The following is a 23960-nucleotide window of genomic DNA, read 5'->3' on the forward strand; positions in this document are numbered from 1 at the left end:
GACTTGGCCGAGACCATTCCATTCTTGTGGGTCGGCTAAGGAGTATTGGTGTCTCTGAGGGGTCTTTGGCCTGGTTTGCTAACTACCTCTCCCAAAGAGTGCAGTGTGTCAAGTCTGAACATCTGCTGTCTCAGCCACTGCCTGTCACCAAGGGAGTACGCCATGCTCTTCTCAATTTACATCAACAACATACACTAGATTACCAAAAATATGTGGAGACCTGCTCGTCGAACATCTCATTCCAAAATCATGGGAATTAATATGGAGTTGGTCCCCCCTTTGCAGCTTTAACAGCCTGCACTCTTCTGGGAAGGCTTTCCACTAGATGTTGTAACATTGCTGCGGGGACTTGCTTCCATTTAGCCACAAGAGCAATAGCGAGGTCGGGCACTGACGTTGGGCGATTAGGCCTGGCTTGCAGTCGGCGTTCCAATTCATCCTAAAGGTGTTCAATGGGGTTGAGGTCAGGGCTCTGTGCATGCCATTCAAGTTATTCCGATCTCGACAAACCATTTCTGTATGGACCTCGCTTTGTGCAAAGTTGGAAGCACATAATCTTCTAGAATGTCGTTGTATGCTGTAGGGTTAAGATTTCCCTTCACTGGAACTAAGGGGCCTAGCCCGAACCATGAAAATTCAGCCCCAAACCATTATTCCTCCTCCACCAAACTTTAAAGCTGGCACTATGCATTGGGGCAGAGAGCGTTCTCCTGGCATCTGCCAAACCCAGATTTGTCCATCGGACTGCCAGATGGAGAAGTGTGACTCGTAACTCCAGAGAACGCGTTTCCACTGCTCCAGAGTCCAATGGCGGCAAGCTTTACACCACTCCAGCCGACACTTGGCATTGCGCATGGTGATCTTAGACTTGTGTGCGGCTGCTCGGCCATGGACATTCGATTTTTACTCACTACGCTCTTCAGCACTTGGTGGTCCCGTTCTGTGAGCTTGTGTGGCCTACCACTACGCGGCTGAGCCGTTGTTGCTCCTAGATATTTCCACTGCACAATAACAGAACTTACAGTTGACCGGGGCAGCTCTAGCATGGTAGAAATTGGACGAACTGACTTGTTGGAAAGTTAGCATCCTATGACGGTGCCACGTTGAAAGTCACTGAGCTCTTCAGTAAGGCCATTCTACTGTCAATGTTCGTCTATGGAGATTGTATGGCTGTGTGCTCGATTTTTATGCACCTGTCAGCAGCGGGTCTGGCTGAAACAGCCGAATCCACTAATTTGAAGGGGTGTCCACATACTTTTGTGTAGTATAGTGTAGTTCAGGAAGGACTCAACATTAGGACCCCCACCCCCACCCCGACTGGTGTGATTAATACCTCTGAGGGTTTATAGCTTCAGGTAGTCACATCATACAAGTACTTGGGAGTATGGCTAGATGGTACACTGTCCTTCTCTCAGCACATATCCAAGCTGCAGGCTAAGGTGAACTCTAGACTTGGTTTCCTCTATCGTAATCTCTCCTCTTTCACCCCAGCTGCCACACTAACCCTGATCCAGATGACCATCCTACCCATGCTAGATTATGGAGACGTAATTTAGAGAGAAGGCAGGTAAGGGTGCTCTCAAGCGGCTAGATGTTCTTTACCATTCGGCCATCAGATTTGACACCAATGCTCCTTATAGGACACATCACTGCACTCTATACTCCTCTGTAAACTGTCTATCTCTGTATACCTGACCTAGACCCATTGGTTGATGCTTATTTATAAAACCCTCTTAGGCATCACTCCCCCCTATCTGAGAAATCTACTGTAACTCTCATCCTCCACATATAACCCTCATCCTCCCATTCTGCCAGTCACATTCTGTTAAAGGTCCCCAAAGCCCACACATCCCTGGGTCGCTCGTCTTTTCAGTTTGCTGCAGCTAGCGACTGGAACGAGCTGCAAAAAACACTCAAACTGGACAGTTTTATCTCCATCTCTACACTCAAAGACTCAATCATGGACACTCTTACTGACACTTGTGTCTGCTTCACGTAATGTATTGTTGTCTCTACCTTTTTGCCCTTTGTGCTGTTGTCTGTGCTCAATAATGTTTGTACCATGTTGTGCTTCTGCCATGTTGTGTTGCTACCATGCTGTGTTGTCATGTGTTGCTGCCACGTTGTTTTGTTGTCTCTCTTTATGTAGTGTTGTGGTGTCGCTCTTGTCGTGGTGTGTGTTTTGTCCTATATTTTTATTTCTAATCCCAGCCCCTGTCCCCGCAGGATGCCTTTTGCCTCTTGGTAGGCCTTCATTGTAACTAAGAATTTGTTCTTAATTGACTTTCCTAGTTAAATAATGGTTAAATAAAACAAAACAAATGAAAGTATTTCTCTTAGTTAATCTCTCCCGCTCCCTCTTTCCTTCCTCTCAGTCCCCCACCTCTCTCCCTCCCCCCTCTCTCTCTCTACGCCCCTCACTCACTCCTTCTCATCTCTCTCTCTCTTTCTGTCCACAGAGGAACAGGTGTAGCCTGCAGGGTGGAACAGCTGTTGCCTCCAACGAATCAACCCCCCCCCCCCCCCCCCCCCCCCCCCGCTACACAAAGACCCCTGCTCCCCGGCATCCCTCACAGCCCTCCACACACACAGACACCACTCTGATACCTGCTGGGTCTACTAGTCTAACAGGGCAGAACACTATCCACCGCCGTCCTGCAGATTAAACAGCCCCTGCGATGAAGCTGCTCAGGCAGCGTGGCATGTTTCGACTGTCCTCCTCCTCACTAGGGACAGGAGCTTATGACTGGAGTGTATTCTGCCTGCAATTGCCCACCTCAGTTGAATTTCCAGACCGAAAAACATTCTTCAAGAAATAGGTTGCAAGATTTTCTCTGTAGGAATTTCTACATGGTGGCGAGAGGGATTTCTGAGAAGAGGGTTTTGGGCTGGCTTAAAGTTTAGGTGACAAACGTGGCTGTGAGCCAACCAGATAAAATGATTGGCATGGCTGTGAGCCAATGTGAGAGTGCAAAGGGCTCTATTATCCTTCTACTCCAATTGAAGTTTTTGATACAGTCACTACCCCCGCCCCTCAGGGCTAGTCTGTGGGACTCCACTTCACTGCAGATCACAGCCCTGCCGACAAAGCCACCCCCCACCCCCCATGTACCCACCCAGCCATCCCCTACTCACCCCCTTATCTCCATCCCTCGCTCCCCCGTGCCCCCTCCCATGTCTGTCTGCCATTCCAGCTGTCGCCTGCCTAGGATCAACTCAGACTACCCACACTGGGGAGGTGAGATGGAAAGAAAGAAAGAAAGAAAGAAAGAAAGAAAGAAAGAGAAAGAGAAAGAGAGAGAGAGAGAGAGAGAGAGAGAGAGAGGGAGAGAAAGAGAGAGAGCGATGGGAGGGAGAGTAAAGGGGACCACATGCTTACCATCTGAAACAGTTTGTGCCAGTCAAAAGTTTGGACACACCTACTCATTCAAGGGTTTTTGTTTATTTTTACTATTTTCTACATTGTAGAATAATAGTGAAGACATCAAAACTATGAAATAACCCATATGGAATCATGTAGTAACCGAGAAAGTGTTAAACAAATCAAAATATATTTTATATTTCAGATTCGTCAAAGTAGCCACCCTTTTCCTTGATGACAGCATTGCACACTCTTTGCATTCTCTCAACCATTGAAGAATCTCTACTGTTGACTAATCACTGACGAAGGGGCGTACTCTTCGGCTACTAAACCCTCGGCTTGACTCATAAAAGAAAATGTGCATGAACAGCCGAAAAAAACCTTGCCGGAGACCAAAACAGACAAACATGTCCAAAAATGATGTCATAAAACATGCACAAACTGTTTCAGATGGGACGCAAGCGGATGCCTTTAAGGGAGAGGGACAGAAGAAAGGGACAGAGAGTCTGAGGAGATGTGGGGGAGGGGATGGAGATAAGAAGGAAGGAGGCAAGGAAGAGAGAAAAATGACAAGAGAGAGACAGGAATGAGGGCAAGGGCAAAGGGATGAGGATAAACTGGCAGACAAGGTGGTGGAGAAAGGAGGGCAAGGGCAAGATGGAGAGGAAAATGGAGTGAGATTGGTAGAGGATTAGTGGCATGACAAATAGAGAAGTGGAGTCGATGAAAAGATGAAGGGTGAAGGAGTGAAAGAGATGACTGGAGGGGAAAGCTTTTTTTTCATCGTGCTGGTAGGATATCTGGTAGGATATTCTTCATGTCTTAATGTCCATCTAGGTCCTTCCTTCTTTCGCACGTTCCTGTTCTGACACTCACTAAGGAGAAACCATACACCAGTCAAGAACACTAACCCATCTCACAAAACACTACACTAGGATACAAGTACAGTATACAACACTGCTCTTAATTGTGCATGGTACCATAGCCAGCGCGTACCATGAAGCTTGGGGAAGCTTTCCCTAAAGTAAATTGAAATATTATATACCCTAATTAGCCTACTCCTGTCTATACAGAAATCAATTAAATCTTTCAAAATAGGCTACTAATGCATGATTTGGCCTCAGAGGATCATTAGCTTCTGTTGTAGATAGTTTTAAATCTCATTGCCTACAGTCGGAAGGAAAGATAGCGTGCGCAATTTGGGCAGCGTGCGAGGCAAATACTAAATATGTGATTGTTGAATTGCGACTGTCAGTGAAAAGTAGAGAGGCCCAGCCAAGCATATCGCAATATTTCAAAATACACTTGCGGGGAAACTATAGTTTGGAAAGCAAATGGCTGTTGCTGTAAAGAAGACAATGAAAATACTCTAATCTGTGTTTTAGTTGATCTAAATTCTCAACTTAATTGAACTAACAACAGTATATTATGTTATTGGTACCAGTGGAGAGCATCGGCCTTATCCCCGGTGAGTACACTGCGCATATTCATTCTTTATCGTTGTTGGGTCAGTGTCAAGTTTGTTTTTGGACAATACTTTTCTCCGGCAGTTTAGGTGGACGTCATATTTTCTTCTTCTGTCTCCCATTCTCATAGGCCTGTTATATTGATCTGTTTGTCAGTGTCAACAGAGTAGCGTAGGCTACCATGTCATTTATCGTATTTAAGAAAAGGTTCTGTTAATGTCTCCAGTTTTATAATGTGTAGTAGAATTGCATGAAATGTGTTTATAAAAATCAAAAAAGAAAATCCTGTGCAAAGAAAGAAGAAACATATCTGATATACAGTCGTAGCCAAAAGTTTTGAGAATGACACAAATATTAATTTTCACAAAGTCTTCTGCCTCAGTTTGTATGACGGCAATTTGCATATACTCCAGAATGTTATGAAGAGTGATCAGATTAATTGCAATTAATTGCAAAGTCCCTCTTTGCCATGCAAATGAACTGAATCCCCAAAAAACATTTCCATTGCATTCCAGCCCTGCCACAAAAGGACCAGCTGACATCATGTCAGTGATTATCTCGTTAACACAGGTGTGAGTGTTGACGAGGACAGGGCCGGAGATCACCCTGTCATGCTGATTGAGTTCGAATAACAGACTGGAAGCTTCAAAAGGAGGGTGGTGCTTGGAATCATTGTTCTTCCTCTGTCAACCATGGTTACCTTCAAGGAAACACGTGCCGCCATCATTGCTTTGCACAAAAAGGGTTTCACAGGCAAGGATATTGCTGCCAGTAAGATTGCACCTAAATCAACCATTTATCGGATCATCAAGAACTTCAAGGAGAGTGGTTCAATTGTTGTGAAGAAGGTTTCAGGGCGCCCAAGAAAGTCCAGCAAGCACAAGGACTGTCTCCTAAAGTTGATTCAGCTGTGGGATCGGGGCACCACCAGTACAGAGCTTGCTCAGGAATGGCAGCAGGCAGGTGTGAGTGCATCTGCACGCACAGTGAGGCGAAGACTTTTGGAGGATGGCCTGGTGTCAAGAAGGGCAGCAAAGAAGCCACTTCTCTCCAGGAAAAACATCAGGGACAGACTGATATTCTGCCAAAGGTACAGGGATTGGACTGCTGAGGACTGGGGTAAAGTCATTTTCTCTGATGAATCCTCTTTCCGATTGTTTGGGGCATCCGGAAAAAAGCTTGTCCGGAGAAGACAAGGTGAGCGCTACCATCAGTCCTGTGTCATGCCAACAGTAAAGCATCCTGAGACCATTCATGTGTGGGGTTGCTTCTCAGCCAAGGGAGTGGGCTCACTCACAATTTTGCCCAAGAACACAGCCATGAATAAAGAATGGTACCAACACATCCACCGAGAGCAACTTCTCCCAACTATCCAGGAACAGTTTGGTGACGAACAATGCTTTTTCCAGCATGATGCAGCACCTTGCCATAAGGCAAAAGTGATAACTAAGTGGCTCGGGGAACAAAACATCGATATTTTGGGTCCATGGCCAGGAAAATCCCCAGACCTTAATCCCATTGAGAACTTGTGGTCAATCCTCAAGAGGCGGGTGGACAAACAAAAACCCACAAATTCTGACAAACTCCAAGCATTGATTATGCAAGAATGGGCTGCCATCAGTCAGGATGTGGCCCAGAAGTTAATTGACAGCATGCCAGGGCGGATTGCAGAGGTCTTGAAAAAGAAGGGTCAACACTGCAAATATTGACTCTTTGCATCAACTTCATGTAATTGTCAATAAACGCCTTTGACACTTATTAAATGCTTGTAATTATACTTCAGTATTCCATAGTAACATCTGACAAAAATATCTAAAGACACTGAGGCAGAAGACTTGGTGAAAATTAATATTTGTGTCATTCTCAAAACTTTTGGCCACAACTGTAGCCTATAGCCTAAGCCTACTCTATGCAATACTCGCTCAGCCATACACAGACTGGTCTTTTTTGCGAACAATGAGAGTTATATTATTAGCTTAAATTATGATTATCGAATCTACTCATTACATTGTGAATAGTAGACTATCTTACGTAAGTGTTTAAATGCGATGATGCGTGGAATGCTTCATTATAAAGGTGCATTTTTATGGTGAATATTTGCTTCCCCAAACTTGAAACTCAAACGCTGCCTATGTATGGTACTTTACAGGAGGCCAATAAATAACATCAGCATAATGGATGCTGCACCCACAGTATCGCAGCCAGAATTGCTGCACTTTGCCTGCTTGGATATGGAGGTTGTACTGAATCTGCTCGCATGTCATTGATATCCCTGGTTGGCTCCATTCGTATTACCAGAGGCCATTTGGGCTTTAATCCTGAGCCGTGCAGTTGCACAGTTTCACCCTGGAGGCATTCACTTTGTCTCCACACAAATGCAGCTGCCAAATTCATGTGACCAGGCAGCCTGGCTCTCATAAAGGATTGAGGTATTAAGTGAGACTGCTTTCCCCCCAGTATGTGGAGCAGGACTGCAGGTTCACTATCAATATCTGTAAAACTGGGTATTTGAATTCAAGACATATTTCACTCACTACCTCAAACATTTGGGAGTGAAATTACCAAAGAAAAGACATCTCTTAGCATTTGTGCGATCCATTTGACCCTTTTTGTTCTGTCTATTTGAGATACAAACCATCGACACCAGGAAATCCATATAAATATTCCTGGACTGAGAGGCTAGTCTTAGATCCACCAAGTTCTGTAAGCGAGCAGGTTCAACACACAAACACAGTCCAATGTTCATTTCACACAGTGACATTAGCCTTCTATAACAGCCCGTCTTTTTATACCTATTGTAGGTCAACACGTAGTCCCAGTTGTAGTTCTTTATTATATTGTAGTTTAAGCCGTGTATAACTGCATCATGGAGTCAGTGCAGCAGTCGTCCCCTGCTTATGACCTCATGACCTTTCCACAAACATGAACACGGACACGTTTCTGGCCAGTAATACCTTGTGATGTCCAGGGAAATCATAACACATAGGACATCATCATTCTCCCTTGTTTTCAAAGAGCACACAGTATAGCAGTCAGTGTGTCCTCTACCCTTCTATGATTGGTCAAGGAATCTGGCTCAGGGGGACACCCAGTGTGTCACGCTGGTATTAAGGATCTGGAGACAGGCGCAGGAATACACAATAGGGGTTTTTAATACAGCCAAAACAAACACGCATACAAAAACCCTGGGCTGTACCCAAACAAAAGAGCGAGGGTAAACCTCGTTGAACGCCACGGGAAGATATATAAAGCACGCAGCATAACAGCTGCACCAACGCATAGGTGCTCACACCACCAACGGACATGGGAACAATAACTGACAAAGACAGAGGGAACAGAGGGCACGTATATAACCTATTAATCAGGGGAACTGGGAACCAGCTGTGTGCAATCAGACAAGACAGGTTGATGATAATGAATCCCGTTCAGCGAAGCCTAGAAAGTCGGTGACCTCCGGAACTGGTGAACAGAATGAGCATCAGTATCGGGGGGATCCGTGACACAGTGCAAGGCCCCCTGTGTTGGGCCTGCCTTCTCTCAGTCCCCCCCCCCCTCCCTCCCCCAAGTCCCCTGGAGCCCCAGGCCCAGTACAAGCCTGGCCAGCAACAATGCCCTTCTAACAGCAGTCGCCACACACAGCCTGGCCAATGTGTCTTGTGTCAGCTTCATGGCATGAGTGCACGCATCTGTATGTGTGTGTGCGTGCAATCGTACGTGCACGCGTCTGTGTGCAGCGTGTGCTCTCTGTGGCTGTTGTCACGTGAGGCTGGCAGAGATAGGCTGGGTGCCATTGTTGCCCTGTTAACTGGGTTCCGTACAGTATGTACAGCATGTCAGCCTTCTGGGAATGTCAGGAATGCAGGGAAATTAGTCACTAGGATGAACCTGAATACATGGCAAATTCCTCAAATCAGTGAATAAGTGGAAACTAGAGAAGGCCATGGGGTTGGGATACTCTGTAGTGTGACCTGCGTCCTCATTAGTTTACTGGTAGCCATTGGCCTCATCTCTTATCTGTTCATTGACTTGTGTAGACAGTACCAGTGTGTGTGTGTGTGTGTGTGTGTGTGTGTGTGTGTGTGTGTGTGTGTGTGTGTGTGTGTGTGTGTGTGTGTGTGTGTGTGTGTGTGTGTGTGTGTGTGTGTGTGTGTGTGTATATGTGTGTGTGTGTGTGTGTGTGTGTGTGTGTGTGTGTGTGTGTGTGTGTGTGTGTGTGTGTGTGTTTCTGCAATCTGACTGACCATTGATCGGTGTCATTTCAGACACACTGAGCTATCCTGCTTTCCCCTGCTATCCCTCTCCCCCTCTCTATCTCTCTCCCCCTTTCTATCCCCCTCTACCTCTCTATCCCTAGTTATCCTCTTCCCCTCTCTATGCCTCTATCCCTCTCTCTCACTCTATTCCTCTATCCCCCTCTACCTCTCTATCCCTAGTTATCCTCTTCCCCTCTCTATGCCTCTATCCCTCTCTCTCACTCTATTCCTCTATCCCCCTCTACCTCTCTATCCCTAGTTATCCTCTTCCCCTCTCTATGCCTCTATCCCTCTCTCTCACTCTATTCCTCTATCCCCCTCTACCTCTCTATCCCTAGTTATCCTCTTCCCCTCTCTATGCCTCTATCCCTCTCTCTCTCTCTATTCCTCTATCCCCCTCTACCTCTCTATCCCTCTTTCCCCCTTTTCCCTTCTCCATGCCTCCATCCCTCTCCCCCTTTCTCTCTGTGGGCACTTTCATTTCATCATGTTTATCAACTCAGGGGGTCTAACTGAGTTTAACAGACAGGGAATACAAACATCTGTTTGCAGTATGCCCCTGTTCTCACGGTGCCTGTGCTGAGTCCAAGGCCTTTCTGAGAGCCAAACACAGTAGTAAGACAGAACATACTGATACTACTACTCACAGGATAGGTCTTATTTGACCTTATTCATTCGTCTGTCAGCTACTTCTCTATACAACCAATTACTATGTTGAACTAATTAGTTCACCACCATTGGTTGATTGGTGAGGTGTTTTGGTTGGGAACATACAGATGTGTGGGGTAGAAAGAGGGGTACTAGAGGAACAGTATGACGTAGAGTCCTCTTAGTCTGTAGAACACTCTGACTGCGTCTCCAACCCACCCCATCCCCACCACTTTCCCCATCCCTCTACCCTTCCTTCCCTCCCTCCATCACCCCCTCCCCCAACCTAGCCCGCAGGGCCTACTCTGCAGCGAGCGCATTCCTTCTCCTTTTCTCTACCCATCCATCCCTCCATCCTGTCATTCAAGGTCTACAGTCGACCTCACTCCCTCCATCTCTGTGTCGTCCGTCCTCTCCGCGCCCCCTCCCCCTCAGTGACTCCTGTCATTGTGAGCCCAGCTCTGTCTTGGCTTGTTGTGTGAGAATGGGGTCATTGTTGCTGCACTACCAGTGAGTATTTCCTGCCCTAGCTAGCTAGCACCACCGTGTCCCTCTGTCCCACATCCATACACACACATATATAGTGCATTCGGGAAACTATTCAGACCCCTTGACTTTTTCCACATTTTGTTACGTTACAGCCTTATTCTAAAATGGATTAAATATTTGAATACCCAATAATGAAAACAGGTTTTTAGACATTTTGGGGAAATGTTAAAAAAAGAAAAGAAAAACAGATACCTTATTTACATAAGCATTCAGAACCTTTGCAATGAGACTCAAAATTTAGCTCAGGTGCATCCTATTTGCATTGATCATCCTTGAAATGTTTCTACAAATTGATTAGAGTCCACATGTGGTAAATTCAATTGATTGAACAGGATTTGGAAAGGCACACACAGTTGACAGTGCATGTCGAGGCACAGATCTGGGGAAGGGTACCAAAAAAATCCTGCAGCATTGAAGCTCCCCAAGAACAAAGTGGCCTCCATCATTCTTAAATGGAAGAAGTTTGAAACCACCAAGACTCTTCCTAGAGCTGGCCGCCTGGCCAAACTGAGCAATCGGGGGAAAAGGGCCTTAGTCAGGGAAGTGATCAAGAACCTAATGGTCACTCTGACAGAGCTCCAGAGTTCCTCTGTGGAGATGGTAGAGCCTTCCAGAAGGACAACCATCTCTGCAACACTCCACCAATCAGGCCTTTATGGTAGAGTGGCCAGACAGAAGACACTCCTCAGTAAAAGGCAACATGACAGCCCGCTTGGAGTTTGCTAAAAAGGCACCTAAAGACTCTCAGATCATGAGAAACAAGATTGTCCGGTCTGATGAAAACAAGATTGAACTCTTTAGCCCGAACGCAACATCATGTCTGGAGGAAACCAGGCACCACTCATCACCTGGCCAATACCATCCCTACGGTGAAGCATGGGGTTGGCAGCATCATGCTGTGGGGATGTTTTTCAGCAGCAGGGACTGGGAGACTAGTCAGGATCGAGGGAAAGCTGAACAGAGCAAAGTACAGAGAGATCCTTAATGAAAACCTGCTTCAGAGTGCTCAGGACCTCAGACTGGGGAGAAGGTTCACCTTCCAACGACCCTAATCACACAGCCAAGACAACGCAAGAGTGGCGTCGGGACACGTCTCTGAATGTCCTTGAGTGGCCCAGCCAGAGCCCGGACTTGAACCCGATCTAACATCTCTGGAGAGACCTGAAAATAGCTGTGCAGCGACGCTCCCCATCCATCCTGACAGAGCTTGAGAGAATATGCACAGAAGAATGGGAGAAACTCCCCAAATACAGGTGTGCCAAGCTTGTAGCATCATACCCAAGAAGACTCGAGTCTGTAATCGCTGCCAAAGGTGCTTCAACCAAGTACTGAGTAAAGGGTCTGAATACTTATGTAAATGTGATATTTCTGTTTTTGCTTTGTCATTACGGGATATTGTGTGTAGATTGATGAGGATTTAAAAAAAAAAAATGTTTTTAGAATAAGGCTGTAACAATTACAAAATGTGGAGAAAGTGAAGGAGTCTGTATAATTTCCGAATGCACTGTACATGCATTGCGTACACACGCACATGTATGTAACACATGCACATACAAAGACACGCATGCACAAACACACTATTATCTCAGTGATAAATTCAAGGAGGAGGGGAGGATGCATTTTTCGAAAGCATTCAAACAGGGCCCTTGATTGATTGATTCATTGATTGAATCAGGTGCCGTAGTGCTGGCCAGCATTTCCCTACTGCTGCCATGAAGAGGAATCAAGTCAGTCTGTGACGGCTCTTCTAGCAGCAACATCCCTCTTTTTGAGTGTGGGAAAGAAGCCAGACAGACAGGTTACAAAGAACGCTAATCCTTTTCTAAACAGACACACATTTAAACTCTTTTCAGTGGCATGCTATGCACTAATCCCATACGTAGCAATTATGGAACATGTATTCATATCATAATTGAAGGATACCTGTATGTAAGCTTATGATACTCAATATGTCAGTCCAACTCACACCATCTAACCGAATAATATCCAAGTTACTAGTTCCTGTAATTAATGCTGAATTACCCAGTGGAGGGAAAGAAATACTACAGACTGGACAGGCCAGCTTGCACGAGGCCCCACTATTCAGGTGACTGTTGAACGTGTTAACTTGCTTTCCATTTGAAGTGACAGCACTCAAACGAGCAGCAGGTAACGTCAACCCCCCCACCCCCACCTTTATGAAGCCTATATACAGTATTATATATACAGTATACAGACCATTGTTCAGTATCTTAATGCTCAAACAGCTGTCACAGAAACTCCCAACCAAGGCTACAAATGTGGTTTTTAATGGTATTTTCTTGGTTCCTTTCCTTGGTTCCTTTCCTTCATACAGACTCATCCATAAAAGGACTTGATAGGTGAATCCTCAGAGATGGATATCAATCCAGTCCTTTCACTTATCAGTGGTCATCTAGGAAGCTAGGTCATGGGACAGTAAGACCATTGGGACACAGTCATCTAGGTTATTTAACATATCTACCTCTGCAGTATAGAGGGGTCTATCTGACTCATGTGTGTCCATAGAACTAGAATCTATAGAAAGGGCTTGGAACCTCTAACCTCTAACTCTAAGTTTACGTACACCTTAGCCAAATACATTTAAACTCAGTTTTTCACATTTCCTGACATTCTTTCCAAGGTGAAGGTGGTAAATGACCTTTTAATGACGTCAGACCGAGGCTCTGCATCTGTCCTCGTGCTCCTAGATCTTAGTGCCGCTTTTGATACCATCGATCACCACATTCTTTTGGAGAGATTGGAAACCCAAATTGGTCTACATGGACAAGTTCTGGCCTGGTTTAGATCTTATCTGTCGGAAAGATATCAGTTTGTCTCTGTGAATGGTTTGTCCTCTGACAAATCAATTGTAAATTTCGGTGTTCCTCAAGGTTCCGTTTTAGGACCACTATTGTTTTCACTATATATTTTACCTCTTGGGGATGTCATTCGAAAACATAATGTTAAATTTCACTGCTATGCAGACGACACACAGCTGTACATTTCAATGAAACATGGTGAAGCCCCAAAATTGCCCTCGCTAGAAGCCTGTGTTTCAGACATAAAGAAGTGGATGGCTGCAAACTTTCTACTTTTAAACTCGGACAAAACAGAGATGCTTGTTCTAGGTCCCAAGAAACAAAGAGATCTTCTGTTGAATCTGACAATTAATCTGGATGGTTGTACAGTCGTCTCAAATAAAACTGTGAAGGACCTCGGCGTTACTCTGGACCCTGATCTCTCTTTTGAAGAACATATCAAGACTGTTTCAAGGACAGCTTTTTTCCATCTACGTAACATTGCAAAAATCAGAAATTTTCTGTCCAAAAATGACGCAGAAAAATTAATCCATGCTTTTGTTACTTCTAGGCTGGACTACTGCAATGCTCTACTTTCCGGCTACCCGGATAAAGCACTAAATAAACTTCAGTTAGTGCTAAATACGGCTGCTAGAATCCTGACTAGAACCAAAAAATTTGATCATATTACTCCAGTGTTAGCCTCCCTACACTGGCTTCCTGTTAAGGCAAGGGCTGATTTCAAGGTTTTACTGCTAACCTACAAAGCATTACATGGGCTTGCTCCTACCTATCTTTCCGATTTGGTCCTGCCGTACATACCTACACGTACGCTACGGTCACAAGACGCAGGCCTCCTAATTGTCCCTAGAATTTCTAAGCAAACGGCTGGAGGTAGGGCTTTCTCCTATAGAGCTCCATTTTTATGGAATGGTCTGCCTACCAATGTGAGAGACGCAGACTCAGTCTCAACCTTTAAGTCTTTACTGAAGACTTATCTCTTCAGTAGGTCCTATGATTAAGTATAGTCTGGCCCAGGAGTGTGAAGGTGAACGGAAAGGCTGGAGCAACGAACCGCCCTTGCTGTCTCTGCCTTGCCGGTTCCCCTCTTTCCACTGGGATTCTCTGCCTCTAACCCTTTTACAGAGGCTGAGTCACTGGCCTACTGGTGTTCTTCCATGCCGTCCATGGGAGGGGTGCGTCACTTGAGTGGGTTGAGTCACTGACGTGGTCTTCCTGTCTGGGTTGGCGCCCCCCCCCCCCCCCCCCCCCCTTGGGTTGTGCCATGGCGGAGATCGTTGTGGGCTATACTCGGCCTTGTCTTAGGACGGTAAGTTGGTGGTTGGAGACATCCCTCTAGTGGTGTGGGGGCTGTGCTTTGGCAAAGTGGGTGGGGTTATATCCTGCCTGTTTGGCCCTGTCCGGGGGTATCATCGGATGGGGCCACAGTGTCTTCTGATCCCTCCTGTCTCAGCCTCCAGTATTTATGCTGCAGTAGTTTATGTGTCGGGGGGCTAGGGTCAGTCTGTTACATCTGGAGTATTTCTCTTGTCTTATCCGGTGTCCTGTGTGTATTTAAATATGCTCTCTCTAATTCTCTCTTTCTGTCTTTCTCTCGGAGGACCTGAGCCCTAGGACCATGCCTCAGGACTACCTGGTATGATGACTCCTTGCTGTCCCCAGTCCACCTGGCCGTGCTGCTGCTCCAGTTTCAACTGTTCTGCCTGCGGCTATGGAACCCTGACCTGTTCACCGGACGTGCTTGTTGCACCCTCGACAACTACTATGATTATTATTATTTGACCATGCTGGTCATTTATGAACATTTTAACATTTTAACATTTTGACCATGTTCTGTTTTAATATCCACCCTGCACAGCCAGAAGAGGACTGGCCACCCCTCATAGCCTGGTTCCTCTCTAGGTTTCTTCCTAGGTTTTTGGCCTTTCTAGGGAGTTTTTCCTAGGGAGTTTTTCCTAGCCACCGTGCTTCTTTCACATGCTTTGCTTGCTGTTTGGGGTTTTAGGCTGGGTTTCTGTACAGCACTTTGAGAATATCAGCTGATGTACGAAGGGCTATATAAAAATAAATTTGATTTGATTTGATTTGATTTAAAATTCCCTGTCCTAGGCCAGTTAGGATCACCACTTTATTTTAAGAATGTGAAATGTCAGAATAATAGTAGAGAGAATGATTTATTTCAGCTTTTATTTCTTTCATCACATTCCCAGTGGGTCAGAAGTTTACATACACTCAATTAGTATTTGCTTGCATTGCCTTTAAATTGTTTAACATGGGTCAAAAATTTCGGGTAGCCTTCCACAAGCTTCCCACAATAAGTTGGGTGAATTTTGGTCCATTCCTCCTGACAGAGCTGATGTGACTGAGTCAGGTTTGTAGGCCTCCTTGCTCGCACACGCTTTTTCAGTTCTGCCCACAGATTTTCTATAGGATTGAGGTCAGGGCTTTGTGATGTCCACTCTAATACCTTGACTTTGTGGTCCTTAAGCCATTTTGCCACAACTTTGGAAGTATGCTTGGGGTCATTGTCCATTTGGAAGACCCATTTGCAACCAAGCTTCAACTTCCTGACTGATGTCTTGATATGTTGCTTCAATATATCCACATAATTTTCGATCCTCATGATGCCATCTATTTTGTGAAGCACACCAACCCCTCCTGCAGCAAAGCACCCCCACAACATGATGCTGCCACCACCATGCTTCACAGTTGGAATGGTGTTCTTCGGCTTGCAAGCCTCCCCCTTTTTCCTCCAAACATAACAATGGTCATTATGGCCAAACAGTTTTATTTTTGTTTCATCAGACCAGAGGACATTTCTCCAAAAAGTACGATCTTTGTCCCCATGTGCAGTGGCAAACCATAGTCTAGCTTTTTTATGCCGGTTTTGGAGCAGTGGCTTCTTCCTTGCTGAGCGGCCTTTCAGGTTATGTCGATATAGGACTCGTTTTTACTGTGGGTATAGATACTTTCGTACCTGTTTCCTCCAGCATCTTCACAACGGGTCCTTTGCTGTTGTTCTGGGATTGATTTGTACTTTTCGCACCAAAGTACATTCATCTCTAGGAGACAGAACGTGTCTCCTTCCTAAGCGGTATGACGGCTGCGTGGTCCCATGGTGTTTATACTCGCGTACTATTGTTCGTACAGATGAACGTGGTACCTTCAGGCGTTTGAAAATCGCTCCCAAGGATTAACCAGACCTGTGGAGGTCTACAACTTTTTTCTGAGGTCTTGGCTGAGATCTTTTTATTTTCCCATGATGTCAAGCAAAGAGGCACTGAGTTTGAAGGTAGGCCTTGAAATACATCCACAGGTACACCTCCAATTGACTCAAATGATGTCAATTAGCCTATCAGAAGCTTCTAAAGTCATGACATCGTTTTCTGGAATTTTCCAAGCTGTTCAAAGGCACAGTAAATTTAGTGTATGTAAACTTCTGACCCACTGGAATTGTGATACAGTGAATTATAAGTGAAATAATCTGTCTGTAAACAATTGTTGGAAAAATTACTTGTGTCATGCACAAAGTAGATGTTCTAACCGACTTGCCAAACTATAGTTTGTTAGCAAGAAATTTGTGGAGTTGATGAAAATTGAGTTTTAATGACTCCAACCTAAGTGTATGTAAACTTTCGACTTCAACTGTAGATTCTGTTTCTATGTGGGTTACAGTAGACAGGTGATCAGTGGTAAAGTATTTTGTTACCTTATGCTGAGTCATGTCCATATAATGTACACGTTAGCCATCACAGGGTAGAGTTTTCAAGACCTCTTTCTGAACACCCCTTATCTAGGGCAGGTTGGATTTCAACTTGATCGAATCACCTGATCAATAAGGTTTTTAATTGAATGGCTATCAACTAGGGCCATGTTTTTGAGAAATGTGTTGTTAATGACGTGATCGCGTGACCATATTCTTAGGGCTTCTCTGAGTCAGCCTAGTATATGTGCTTATAAAACTGTAATAACAATTATATTCAGTTTTATTTTGATTTTGCTGCTAAATAATATGGCCCAAGGAGGATTGGGCACCACTGAGAGAGTTGGCTGATTCTGGATCAGTGTGACAGGTACGGCTAAATGGAACACGGGACAGAGGCCTGCCAACCCACAAACACCGCTGTCACATCACTCTAAAGAGGTCACCGTAATCAGATTATCCCGGTTAGACAGTCAGTCTCACTACTCTAGCCTCAGCCTGGCAAACAACAACACAGAGAGAAAGGCAGAAACACACACACGCATACACACACACACACACTACAAATTTGGTGAGTGTTTAGAGGAGAGGTTGGCAGGCCAGCGAGGGTGGTGGGGAAGAAACAGAGAAGAAGCTGCGGGGTCTAAAGCTTCTCCGTGAACCGCAGTGATGCCAAACGGGCGGCGGTTTGAAGAGGATATCTGAGACCTGTACACTTGGACAATGAGCTGAGGTGTAACCCTAAACTAAGACGAACCACTGTTTATCCCCTTCGCTCTCTATCCCTCTCCTTCTACCTCCCCAATCTCTCTCACCTTCTATTTCTCTGTCTTTCTTCTCCCTCTCTGTCCCTCTCTTTCCTCCCTCATCTTTGTCACCTTTCCTCTCTCACCATCTCTTTTGCTTCCTTCTCTCTCTTCCTTTGCTTTCTCCTCTCTCTTCATCTCTCTCTCTCCCACCCTCCGGGCTTCACCAGGGTAATGTAAACATTCATCTTTATGTCATCGTCTGATCACATACTTGAATGCTTTATTGTTTCCAATGGGACGCGTCATCCATAGAGGAAGGAGACGGCTTGACAGATTGAGACACTCCTTTGACATCATCTTTTCACACGGAAGAATTATAAGTGAAGGAATTGACATTTGTGTAGAGAGGCTGACAGCTGGGTGACTCAACGCAGCCCAGTGTCATGAAGTAAGTTCTGCGTTGTTGTCAAGGCTTCACCGTCCAATCTGATCCCTATCGTTACAGTTTCTGAGGGAGAGGCGGCTTTTGATATGGCGGCTCTCACTACATCACAGCTTCACAAACCAGTGAGCGATTAGGAACATGTTGTAAGATCTGTGAGCAGGGTGTCTTTAAACTACAGCTACTCCAGATCGCTCTGTCTCTCTCCTTCAAAAAGCCCTGTACTCAGCATCCTGTACCCTCAACTCGTATCTCTACACCCCATCCCCCATGCTCACGTCCCACACACACACAGACACACAGACACACACACACAGACACACAGACACACACACACACAGACACACACACAGTGTATACCCCCCCCCCCCCCCCCATACACCAACATCTGCAACTGCGTCTTTAAACAGCAAGTAGCACAAAGGACCAAAAATAGCTTGGCGAGCTGCAGAGCAGAACTGCTCTCCTTGAGGAGGGGTGGTAGAAAGAGGAGGATGAGAGGAGAGGATCGGAGGAGCAGGGGAGAAATGACAAGGGAAAGATGGCAGAGAGAGCCAGCTCTCCAGGGCTGATCTTACCCTGTCATTCTCAACTCAACTGTCTGTGTCAAACAGAAAACTTCTATTTAATTTCATCCACACAACACTTAAATGAACCCATCAACACAAGGGTTAACAGTACGTACAGTACTGTATATTCTGTAAGTGTCCACTCATCCATCCTCTGTTAAATGGATTTCGTATACTATACTGCCCTTAACTGGAGACTGGGACTAAAACAGGCATGAATACAGTCCGTCTACGACCAATATGGCAATCAAATGTGTATGCATGGCTGATTCAACATGCAAATAAACCAAAGGAAAGAATGAACGTATTCCCATTCTGAGTGTGATTTGACCCCAAATGTTTTATATTTTACATGAAATAGGAAAGGACTCATTTGGAGCGAATGGGTCAGAAATGAAATCATTGAGATGGCAGCAGACACACTGTGGTATGAGTGGAGTGGGAGGCGAGTGTTGGCATACTCACTGTTGCTAGACTTGAGGTCTCTGTGTATAACAGGTACAAAGGTCTGATTGTGCAGGTAGTCCATCCCTGTGGCGATCTGCACGGCCCAGTTCACCAGCACCCTGGGGGGTACCTTCTTCCCAGCTAGGGCTCTGTTCAGGGCCCCCCCGCGGGCGTACTCCATCACCAGGCAGAGGTTGGGCTCTCGCAAGCACACCCCTATCAAGTTGATGATGTTGGGGTGTCTGAGCATCCAGAAAAGCCTGGCCTCTTGTCGTACGCTTTCAGCTGTGGCGCTAATGTCCTCGTCAGGGTCCTGCCTGGCAGCTTTAACTGCCACCTCCTCCCCTTGCCACATCCCCCTGTACACCTTCCCAAACCCCCCCGCCCCGATCACCTCCTCCAGCACCAGCTCCGTGAAGTCGATCTCCAGGGGGCACCCCTCAGGCACCCCACCCGCCACCAGCCCTCCTGGGGCTAGCTGCGGGTAGCTGCCGGCGTCCCTCCGAGTAACGTAGTTGCATGGGAAGATGCCCACCTTGTCCTGGATCTTGCCCGTCCACCAGCCCTCATCCCCGGACACTTTGGAGTCCTTGGAGAGGACCTCAAGGAGGTCCCCGCGCCGCAGGGTCAGCTCCTCGTCTGCCGTGGCCTCGTAGTCAAACACGGCCATCCAGTAGGGGTTGGAGGTGGTAGTGCTGCCAGGGTGGGAGTCTGGAGAACCAGAGGAGGAGTTCCAGCTGCTTCCATTCTCAGCCTGGACAGCTGTAGCAGAACACACCGGGGGAGCAGGGGTCATATGTGGGGGCATGGAGGAAAGAGGGGGGCCATAAGGGGGGCCAAGGGGACCAACTAGCATGAGGCCAGGGGGAGGAGGGTCGCAGCAGCCCCCACAGCTGGTGCAGGGCAGGGGGGCTGCTGTGCTGCTCGCTCTGGCATATGGGTCCATTGCTGCTCGGCTGCTGGTCAGCGGTGTGGGCCTGCCCTCTGTCAACTCACGCACAAAATCCATGCAGGGCCCATCAGCTGAATCCAGGCCTCTTAACCAGAGGAGAGACAGATCAGTGGACAGGCAGACCAAAGCTCCACTGTCCCATCACTGTCCCCGTTTACTGGGGTAGTTCCAGTTCCTGTCACCAATCATGTGTGTGTAGCAGCCTGTATTACCATGTATAATGCAGTGTGTATTTAGCATGTATTCCTATAACAGGTTCTCTATGGGGTGTGTTTCTAAAGGAAAAAAGCGATCAGGGCAGAACCATGGCCATCCCTGAGAGAGGCTACTGTTTATTCTTCAATGGTATGGTCTAGAAAGCTACCAGAGAGTCAAGGCTGGCCTGGGAAAATCCCAAAAGACCCTCTTCAGTACTGTGAGATGAGGTCCTTGTGGATGGGATAGCTTTGCGCTGCTCAGGAGAGCATGCTCAGGATCAGAACACTGTCTCTGTAACGTCCCACACTGCTTTTACAACTAGGGTATCCCTGAGCATCTATTGCTATTTCATATTAGACTACTGATTGTGTTTACTGTCTCCCTCTCAAGATTCAGCAAGCGCCGGATGGTCTGAGTGGGCCACAAAAGTTGAGTTTATTATGGCGTCTTACCATTTTTAGTTCCTTACATTTTTGCCCTAATGAGTAATAAGACATAGCCAACGCTGCACTTCATGTCGCCTCACTGAGAACAGATCCTGACTCAGCGATTTAAAGAGGGTAGCTCCTCTCCTTGAAGATTATAAGAGGCCAAAGGCAGCGAGGAAGCTACACGACAACTAAAGGAGATCGCACATCTAAATAGGCTATTTGTTGACCAATTGATTGTAAATAGTGTAATCTGCGTAGTTTAACATCCTCTGAGCAAGGATCGTTGTTATTTCCAAACAAGCACAGGGCAGAAGAATATCGCATGTCCGACATCTCGTTATTACTGACATCTCGTTATTACACGGTCATTGGGCTTTTTGACAGCGATGAATTACAGCAATTTGTCTTGACCTCGTATTTTGTTGAAATAATCGATTGAAATATTTCCCTACTTTGATGCTGCCTCTTCTAGATCATGTAGGTCTACATCGATAAACGTATAAGCCAGTTGAATGTCCTTAAATAGCATGCTCGTTCATTTTTAGACGGGGAATTACGGCGGACAGCAGTCAGGCAAAGACAATTGAGTGCCTGAACATTTAGCATCTTTGTAGTCAGCGCACATCAATGATTGATCGTTTGTATTGTTACATTGTCCGGCCTAAGTTCTGCGCACGGTAATGTTTCAATAAACGCTATACAGTGAGCATACGCGACCGCGCGAGTCCAGAGACACAGACACCATCGGTACAGCACGGTCTGTTTTTGCCATTATTATCTAACCTTTATGTTGTAGGATATAAGACGATGCTCATTCAAAACATCTGATACATTTGTAACCACAGGCAAAAAAAAGCCTTGTCTACTTATATGGATACGATGTTGCACGTTTCATTTATTTGTGATCAAAGATCCCGCACCTGCTGGCTCTACGGAATATGTTTCAGTGCTTTTCGAAACCTTCACACGCTAGGTTAGAGAACGAAATAGCCTACCATAACAATTAATGATGGGTTTTGTGAAGGCATCACGCTGTAATTCCAATTGCAAATAGTTGTGTGTCTCTGATCCGAGTTGACGTGATTCAAATAAGGCGATTAATCCTCTACGGTAACGTGTTTTCTTTGGCTATGATAGACAGATGCACCATCTTCGAGGCATTAATAATAATAATAATAATAATGTAACAGGCCTAATAAAAGCCTAATCCTCCCTTTTAGTGCAAAATAGAATTATAATCCAGTCTTTATGTGTATATTGCATATTGTCTTCTGGTTCAAATAAACCAAATATTAAATATTCAAATATTTACGGGAAAAAAAGCCTGGACCCTGTGCATCACAACATCCATTGACATTGTCGCATGGGCGTGTGATCGCATCCAAATATCCACCATCAGATTCCATTATCCAATTCCACAAAATGAATAGTCTTGGAGTCCTTACTCATCTGGGTCAGTCGGGTGGCCAGTTGTCCTTCACAATCAAATAGCTTTTTTCTCCAAAGGACTTGCCATTTCTAGACGCAGCTGTCAGTATCTAGGCTGACTTTGTATCCAAATACACCGGCTGGAGTGGGTGGAATACGCCGTTGTATTCTGGGTAGTGTAGTTTCTTGAGTAGCCTACGTCCACATATCCCTTAATATGTCATCATTTGTACATAGCTTGGATGAACAAATTAACTTTTGCTTCAATTTGATTATGACAAAATAGGGTTTTAAAATATTCTATCTATCTGTTAGACTTTTATTTGTATGGGTAGCCTTTAAAGTCAAGGCATTGCTGTACAATAAGCAGCCTATACTGGTCATTGTGAAGTAGCCTAGGTCATTAGGCTGATGCTTTGTGGATCAGTTGAATGAAATATTTTTTAATGGTGTGTGTATAAAATTGTGTAGCCTGCGTTTGCCATGTGCACATGTGTTTGTGTGAGAGAGCATGCATGTGTGTGTGTGTGTCCAATTATCACACAACATACTCTCTAGGAAAGTATACAGATATATTTTATTGCAACTTACAACAACAAGCTTAATGCATTAGAATTTCATCACAATTTGGGGGATGTTTATCAAGCAGATATCTGGAGACAATACAACACTGCCTAAATGAAACCTTAGCCCCACACTGCCCCCTGGTGATTAGGATGGATGACACCTAGACATTATCGGGGGCAGCTTCACTTTCTGCATCTTCCCAATCTGTGGCTCCATTGGCTCCCTCACCCAGTCCACCTCCAGCCTCCCATACATGCTTTCTCCAGAGGGGTCCATGGTGTGGCTGTTGAGCTGCCAGGGCAGGGGCAGCCCATGGTGGAACTGGGAGGGGGGCCTCTCAAACGACGACTCCCTTAACTGGATCTTCTGCACCACCCTCTGGCCCAGGGACACCTGGCTGGCCTTCCTGGTCTGAAAAGGGGACAGGTTGCAGCAGTTGCGCTGGGCAGCCCCTGGGACATCCAGAGGGCCAAGAGTGGTCAGTCTGGCCCTTGGGGAGCGGAAGCCATATTGGGATACAAGCTTGTACAGGCTTTCCCTCCAGTTGGGGTCTCCCTTACCCTTGACGGGCTTCAGCCTGAAGTGTTGTGGGCTGTCTGGAAATTGCACCAGACTAGCCTCCTTGCTCACCCCCATTGAGTTCACCCAAGAGTCACTGTGGGCCTTGGTGGTGGGGAGCTGGCTGCACAACTGCTTATGGGGCTTGGATTTCTTGTAGAGTTCTATGATGGTGGGGTCATATACCTGTACGTGCCCTTCCTCCGGGATCTTCACAATGCTGTCCCACTTGGCTGTGGACAGAGAGAATTTGCGGAATTTCTTTGGTGAGCGGTGGGGGCGCATGAAGTCGTCCCCTGGTGGGCTGAGTCCCGGCTCCTCTTTCAGGATAGAAGATTCATGGTTACACCCAAGGGACCTAATGAGAGGGAGGTCAGGAGTCCGCATGTGATCTGTTTACAGAGAGTGAGAGACAGAAATAGACAGTAAAATATAAAAAAGAGAGGAGAGCGAAAGGAAAGGGAGAAATATGGGAGAGACTGATAATGATTAAGCTAAAAAATAATATATTAAATCATATACAAAAATAAACTATTATTTGATTAATTATGTCTGCCACACCATCACCCATGAACCATCACATCGAAAGACTTCCAGGGTTCCTCTCCATGAAACACCACGATTACTAATTAGGGCAGAAAATCAGCATTTGCCTCCCCCTGATTAAAATCAAAAGTTTTCCATCGGCAGACGCTGCCTGATTAATAAGCACCAGCAGTAATGCCCTGGAGAGCAGAGGCCTGATTGGGTACTGAGGGATGAGAGTGGTAGCTAAGCGCCCTGGGTACAAGAAGAGAAGGACCAATGATGCTTGGGAACC

General features: G+C 45.9%; 1 protein-coding gene across 1 annotated transcript in view; it reads right to left on the minus strand.

The window, feature by feature from the left end:
• Positions 1 to 22155, minus strand: part of LOC123729233 (mitogen-activated protein kinase kinase kinase 10) — a 38213-nt gene extending 16058 nt beyond the window's left edge. The window contains exon 1 of the mRNA XM_045703516.2: positions 19025 to 22155. Coding sequence (XP_045559472.1) covers positions 19025 to 20015 — 991 coding nt within the window. The 5' untranslated portion in view covers positions 20016 to 22155. The remainder of the gene's footprint in view (positions 1 to 19024) is intronic.
• Positions 22156 to 23960: the final 1805 nt, after the last annotated feature.

This window comes from Salmo salar, chromosome 20 (assembly GCF_965601325.2).
Source record: "Salmo salar chromosome 20, fSalSal1, whole genome shotgun sequence".
Taxonomy (NCBI): Eukaryota; Metazoa; Chordata; class Actinopteri; order Salmoniformes; family Salmonidae; genus Salmo; species Salmo salar.